The sequence below is a fragment of the Onychomys torridus genome, chromosome 10, assembly GCF_903995425.1.
Source record: "Onychomys torridus chromosome 10, mOncTor1.1, whole genome shotgun sequence".
NCBI classification, from domain to species: Eukaryota; Metazoa; Chordata; class Mammalia; order Rodentia; family Cricetidae; genus Onychomys; species Onychomys torridus.
In genome coordinates, this window is record NC_050452.1 from 44677865 (window position 1) to 44685359 (window position 7495).

At 45.0% G+C, this 7495-nt stretch overlaps 1 protein-coding gene across 1 annotated transcript in view; it reads left to right on the forward strand.

Annotated features, from left to right (window-relative positions):
* The window catches only part of Smim14 (small integral membrane protein 14), a 47879-nt gene extending 40876 nt beyond the window's left edge, over positions 1–7003 (forward strand). Inside the window, exons 4-5 of the mRNA XM_036201275.1 lie at positions 3201–3343; positions 6072–7003. Coding sequence (XP_036057168.1) covers positions 3201–3343; positions 6072–6104 — 176 coding nt within the window. The 3' untranslated portion in view covers positions 6105–7003. The remainder of the gene's footprint in view (positions 1–3200; positions 3344–6071) is intronic.
* The last annotated feature ends 492 nt before the right edge of the window (positions 7004–7495 follow it).

Sequence of the window (7495 nt, forward strand, 5' to 3'; positions counted from 1 at the left end):
CTGTGAGAGGGTGGCGACGTTTACCTTCCACAAATAAAAAAGGCACCAGGGTCAAATAGCTGAAAGATAGCAGCCACATAGCCACGAGATGGTTTAATATTAAAGTTAACGACCTGGGCAACGACTGGAGCTGAGCACTTGCTCAGCACGTCTAAGGCCCTGGGTTTGATCCCCAGCCCCGGAAGGCAGCAACAGTTTGACCCACCAAATTAGGAAAGCTGGGAAGCTATTCCTTCAGTTGAGAAAAGCAGTGATACTTTGGAGAAGGCCAGCAGGGGTAGCAGGACAGCAGCAGAGGGAATGGTGGAATTGTTATAGGGAGAGGGGGTGGAGAGTAAATGGGAGGGAGGATGGTTGTGAGTACGAGCGGACAGGGTGAGGGTATGGGGTGCTGTGGGGGGACTGAGTTTGCATGGTTCCCAGCCAGAGAAGGGTTGAATTATTATTACATCAGATTCATTTGGGGAGATTTAAAAAATATCAGACCACACCCGTCTGCTGCTCTTGAGTCAGATGGTCTGTGATGTAGGTCACAGGCCTTATTGATGTACAGCCAGGCAAGGGGATCATTGGCTCAAGAATCTGGAGTAACTAGAAAAGCTGATGTTGGAAGAAGTGGAGATTACATAAGTGGATCCAAATCACACCAGCAAAGGTCAGGCCAGTGTGCTCAGAGTCGACGGATCAGCAGTGGCTGCTTCCTGGGCTGGTCAGCAGAGAGGCTTGTGTCACGAGTGTTTTTAGGATGACGCTCTAGTCGTGGGAGTCAGGAAAAGGAAAATCAGGACTGTACCCAGGAGACCTGATGATAGTGAATGATGGATAGACCCTCTGTAAGAAGAATAGGACCCAACAAAGTTCAAGTAAGATGTCTCTGCTGATAAAGGCACTTACCACCAAGACTTATGTCCTGAGTTCAATCCCCGGGACTCACATGGTGGAAAGAAAGAACCAGATGCTGAAAGTTACCCACTGACCTTCATATGCCTGCCCCCTACACAAATCAAAGTAGAAACTTAACTTTTGTTTTTTGAGACAAGGTTTCTCTGTGTATCCCTGGAATTCATTCTATAGACCAGGCTGGCCTTGAACTCACTGAGATCCACCTGCCTCTGCTTCCCAAGTGCTGGGATTAAAGGCGTGCGCCACCAACCCCACCTCCACCCTGGCTAACATAATAAAATTTTAAAACTCCACAAATTTAGAATAACAGAAGGGAACAAGAGAAGAATGATCTAGGGGGTTGGGTGTGGTATACTGTCTGTCTAGCATGGGCAAGGTCCTGGGTTCGATACCCAGCATCCAAAACTCAGGAAGAGAGAAACAGTGCTGATAAGGCATGCAGGTTGGTGACTCCCCCAGCCCCCACTGAGTTAGCTGTTGCTCAGAAAGTGACTAGGGTTCAAACAGGAGCTACATTCCCATCTGTCTCCTCTTGTACCAGCAAAGTACTTAAAAGACTCTGTCTGTTTGGGTTGCTAGCACTCTGGCCTCAGCACTGGCATGGGAGTGAGCCCTGGGCCTGCGGAACCTGCTACAGTACATCAGCTTTGTTTCTGCATCCTGTCTGGATAGCTTTTATTTTCCTGATGCAGAAAAACCAACACTAGCTGTCATATTGATGGGCCATTTTTGCAATTTGCTGTTTTAATCTTTAAATCAGATCTTCTGTCATTTTAATTTATGAAAATTGAGCATCTTTTAAAAATGTTTTTGTTTTTGTCTTTGTTTTTGATACTCACGATAGTCTTGGCTGACCTGGAACTCTCTATGTAGACAAGGCTGGCCTCCGACTCAGAAACCTGCCTGTCTCTGCATTCTGAGTGCTGGGACTAAAGGCGTGTGCCACCATACCTGCCGTTGCCTATTCTTTACATTTTTTGATTTACTTATTTCATGCCTTGACTGCATGTATGTCTCTGGGGGTCAGAAGAGGTTGTTGGATCTCCTGGAACTAGAGTTAGAGATGGTTGTGAGCCACCGCTGTGGGCGCCGAAAACTGCAAGAGGAACAAGTGCTCATAGCCCAGGAGCCATATCTCAGCCCTCTCCACTAGGCGTTCCTTTTTTTGAAATGGGGCTTTTCTGTATTCCCTGGCTGTCCTGGAACTCACTCTGTAGACCAGGCTGACCTCGAACTCAGAGATACGTCCCAAGTGCTGCCGTGTGCCGCCACCACCACCTGACTTCATTAGGTATTCTTTTGTTTTTAATTTTAAAAAGTTTTATTTATTTATTTTATGTGCATTGGTGTTTTGCCATCAGTGTTGGGTCCCCTAGAACTAGAGTTACAGACAGCTGTGAACTGCCGTGTGGGTGCTGGAAATTGAACCCGGGTCCTCTAGAAGAGCAGTCAGTGCTCTTAACCAATGAGCCATCTCTCCAGCCCCTTTATTGGGTATTCTTTTTGTTTGTTTGTTTTTGGTTTTTCGAGACAAGATTTCTCTGTAGCTTTGCACCTTTCCTGGACTAGCTCTGTAGACCAGGCTGGCCTTGAACTCACAGAGATCCGCCTGCCTCTGCCTGCCGAGTGCTGGGATTACAGGCGTGAGCCACCACCACTGCCCGGCTCTTATTGGGTATTCTTAATCTGGTTCTTTAGATCTCAGCAAATCTATGGATTTGTGGTTTCCTGAGTCCATGAACCTTCTGCAATCAATGCACAACTGTTGAATGTGTGTAGCCCATGGAACATCACAGTGCTAAGTGTCTGTTAACACAAATTATGAACTTAATACATTGGGCTGGGCAGGTGCCCTGGTGGTTAAGGGCATACACTGCTTACTCTTGCAAAGGACCAGAGTTCTGTTCCCAGCACCCATGTCAGATGGCTCACAATCTGCCGATTACTCCAGCTCTGGGGACCCAACCCCTTTGACCTCCATGGGCACCTGTATACACATGCTCATCTCCACACAGAGACATACATACACACAATAAAAGATAAATAAAATTGTTAAAGGGCTATTAGACTAGTCAAAGTCTTTACTATAATTAGGTTTGTGACTAACATGAGTTATACCTTGTGGATTTTCTCACTTGAAGGAAAGGGAAATTGAAACACACTAGTTTACAGCTGTACTCTACACTATTAGTGGTTTTCTTAGTGCGTTTTTTAAACATTAGAATCTGTTTTACCTTGTCTCACGATATTGCCATCGGGGCAGTTTTGCTACAGATGCTCATCTTGTTTGTCTTTAGTGCCTGGCCCCTCCAGTGACAACGGCGTCAGCCTCACTGTGATCCTGATGGCCTGGATGGTGATTGCAGTGCTCCTGTTCTTACTGAGACCTCCTAATCTGAGGGGCTCCAGCCTCCCCGGAAAGCCCTCCAGCCCTCACAGTGTAAGAGTTACTAATCCTTTCTGGGTAGTGCGGGGGTGGTTGTTAATTTTTTTTTTCATTTTTAATTATTTATTTATTATTCTATTATCAGCTTGATACAGTATAAATTCTTATCCTAATAGTGAAATGTTTCATTGAGGCTTGCCCAGTAATTGAGTAAAACCAAAATTTATTATAAGCCACAGTCATCCTAGGGTCCCCCCTGCTATACAGCCTCCCTGGTTCTGGGAGTTGCAGTCTGATTGTTCTTTGCTTTACATCTAGAATCCACTTATGAGTGAGTACATACCATGTTTGTCCTTCTGAGTCTGGGTTACCTCACTCAGGATGATTTTTTTCTAGTTCCATCCATTAGCCTGAAAATTTCATGCTGTCATTGTTTTTCTCTGCTGAGTAGTACTCCGTTGTGTATATGTACCACATTTTCTTAATCCATTCTTCAGTTGAGGGGCTTCTAGGTTTCCAGGTTCTGGCTATTACAAATAGTGCTGCTATGAACATAGTTGAGCATGTATCTTTGTGGTATGATTGAGCATTCCTTGGGTATATGCCCAAGAGTGGTACAGCTGGGTCTTGAGGTAGAGCGATTCCCAATTTTCTGAGAAACCGCCATACTGACTTCCACAGTGGTTGTACAAGGTTGCATTCCCACCAACAGTGGAGGGTTGTTTCCCTTACTCCACATCCTCTCCAACCTAGACTGTCATTAATTAGTGGTTTTGATCATAGCCATTCTGACAGGTGTAAAGTTTTATCTCAGAGTTGGACTGAATTCTTTCAGTGTAGTCATAATAAAATTGTCAGTGCCCAGTTGTCTTTTTTGTTGTTGTTATTGTTTTGCTTTTGTTTGTTTTTTTTTTCGAGACAGGGTTTCTCTGTATCTTTGGAGCCTGTACTGGAACTCACTCTGTAGACCAGGCTGCCCTCGAACTCACAGAGATCCACCTGCCTCTGCCTCCCGAGTGCTGGGATTACAGGCATGCGCCACCACCACCACCCAGCCCCAGTTGTCTTTTGTAGAAATAAATGCTTAAAAAAAAAAATAAGAGTTAGGTGTGGCTCAGATCTGTAACCCCTGCACTTGGGAGAGTGGGTCAGGAGGATTACCACAAATTCAAGGCTAGCCTAGCCTACCTAGTGAGTTCTAGGCCACCTTGTTCTACAAAGCGAGATCTATTTTGGAGAGGTGCTGGGTATCTATAAAATGACATGGCATCTAGAAAAAACTATTCAGGCTAGGGATATGGCTCAGTTGGTAGACTGCTTGCCTAGCATGCACAAAGCCCTGCATTGGCTCCTCAGCACCTCATAACCAAGATGTAGTTAGTGGCACACTCCTGTAGTCCCAGCACTGGGGAGGTGGAGGAGGTAGGAAGATCAGAAGTTCAAGGTCATCCTTTGCTACATAGCAAGTTAGAGCCTAGGTTGGCCTATAGGAGATCTCTTCTCAAGAAAGCAAAAATCAAACAAGAGAACTTTTCTTCATGATGAAGGCACATGTTGGAACACCAAATCACTCTATTAATTTTATTATTCAGCCTTCACAAAGTGCAGTTCCTAATGGCTTCTTTTTTGCAGCCTTATGTTATCAACGTTAGACTTTATCCGAGGAAAGCAAGTGTGCAGTGAGATTGGGCTGCACCATGGAGCCTTTAGTAGAAAACAGACACGTGCCGTGTCGAGTTAGCGGAGAACGGCTTCATTGGCCCACGCAGGTTCTCATTTGCAGGCTGTGATGGTATACCCTGTGATCCCAACCCCTGAGAGGCAGTGAGAGTGGGATCTCTGAGTTCAAGGTCAGCCTAGTCTACACAGTAGGACCCTATCTGGAAAGGGGAATGCACATAAAAAGCTTGCATATGTAAACTATTTCTTTCTTAGCCTTTTGTCTTACATTGTATGTACACCTTTATTATTTTTGTGTCAGGGAGCAGTTTCTCGAATGTTTAGAGATAAGGAAATCCAACTGAACCTGACTTAGAAGTCATTATAAGTGATACACCCCCTGGACCTTATTGGTCCTAGGAACAATAGTCTCTGTATCCTAAACAAGGAACAGAAAAAAACAAGCTGCTCACTCTTACAGAGCATGCCAAGGTAAGTAAATGGAGCCTTCCCAACAGTCCTGAAGCCCTTCCCCCCTCTCTCTTATTTTTGAGATAAAGTCTTACTGTATGGCCCAGATAGCCTTGAACTCATTTTGTAGCTCAAGCTGGCCTCAGACTCAGGATCCTCCTGCCTCAGCCCGAATAGCTTGGCATAGCTTTAATCCTCTTTTAACTCAGATGCTTTCTATTGCAAGCAACAAAACTGGCAGGAAGGCGACTAAATAAGTGGGCTTACTGGTTCACACACCAAAACCGAGAAGGTTTAACAGTGAAGCGGAATGTGCGTGTACGTAACTGTCACCCCAGCACACTCCACGGTGAGAAATAGAAGGCTCTAGCTGCGAGTGGACTGCACTCAGCAGTCACATTAGTGAGAGGATGGACACCCCACCCCCCAGCCGGTAACCGGGACAGTCACACCCCTGCTGCTGCTGTGTCCCTTCCTCCCATACCACAGGCAGGAATGGGGCTCACCACAGCACTTACCTTAGGGTCCCTGTCTAGAAACAGGAAGACGGCAGGTGTCAATGTAGTGTGAAGGGGTTGGGGGCAGGGTGCTGCTCCTTTTTTACCTATTAGATGTGTTAAAAGTCACTGAACCCATTCTTTGTTAATGCCAGGGACAGGACCCGCCCGCTCCTCCTGTGGACTAACGTGGATGTGGGAAGCGGAGTGTTAAACAAAGGCTGTGACCGACCAAATGACTGAAGATGACCAGAGTACTCTTAACTGTTTTCCTTCCCGTCTGCAGTTTGGGATGCTATTGTTTTCATGAGCTTCTAGAAATTTCACTTGCAAACTGACTTTTGCTTCCCGTGTTGCCACAGTGCTTATTTGCAGTATGCCTGAGTAAATGATTCTATTGGAAAGTTCACAGGACTTCGCTGGTTGGCCTAAGCTTAAACATTCCACTCCTTGTCCCTGGAACTGTGGTCAGAACGTCTGTGGTGGTTTCTGGCCCAATTGAAGGAAAGTTGAGATTTCTGCATTTACGTATTTTAATAGATTTTCATTTTTTTCTTAAGGTATTTATTTGGGGTTATCTGGTATGAATGACGGAGCCACACTGTATTTTCTTTTGCTCGGCAGTTTTCTGTAGTTCTCGGGACAGTGAAGCCTTTAGAATAGTTTCCTTACAACCTCCCGCTGAGATCTGTGGTGCAGCCGGCCTTGTGGCTGGAGTAGGAAAAGCGAGCTGGTTGTTTACTGATTCTTTTTTTAATTCCCACTCAAAGTTTCCGATGTTAAGAATACTTTAAATAAACATGATTGATTACTAGAATGGTTGGTTTAGAGTCCGTGTGTGTCGCTGACAGCCACTGTACACTAGCCTTACACGCTTAGGAAAGGAAGAGCTGATTCGCTCTGCCTTTGTCGGAACACTCCAGCCCATGCTAACATGGCCTAGACGTATTGGCTTGTTTTTTTAAGTGAATGCCTCTCAGCATTTGCTCTTCCATCCCAACACTTACCTGTTCAAGTGAAGTCATCTTACGTCTGTATGGGGGTTGACATTTTAACGCCTATTGACTTACTTTCATACATTTTTTATTTGAAAAAAATTTTTGAGTCTTTTGTTGCCCTTCTGACTTAGGAAGAAAAAAAGCCTTTAATATGAGGTCTTAGCTTATTCCCAGGGAAAGGAGGAAAATGGCAAACAATATTTTTCTCACCTCTCGGCTCGATTCTGTTTAGTAATGGGATGTGGATGTATTGGAGTGGGAAGGAGCATCAGAAATTGAGATTTCAAAATGTACTTAAAAACTAAGAGGTTGCATTGTTCACGGTTCAAAAAGCAGTGAATACAAATGGCATTTAAACATATATGGATGGCCTGGAATTTTTTTTTTTCTAGGAAGTAGCTGCAGATGATTTGTTGGGGCCAAATGTATTTTGCTATCAATGTAAAGAGTTCCTTCCCAGGTCAGTCTAGGCTGTCACCGTACAGATCTGAGAAACTGTTTGTGTGAACTAAGTAAACTTGTCCATCTTTGGGCCACTGACAGGCCTCTGACCTGGCTCTGTGACGATGGCGTGTGGTGGT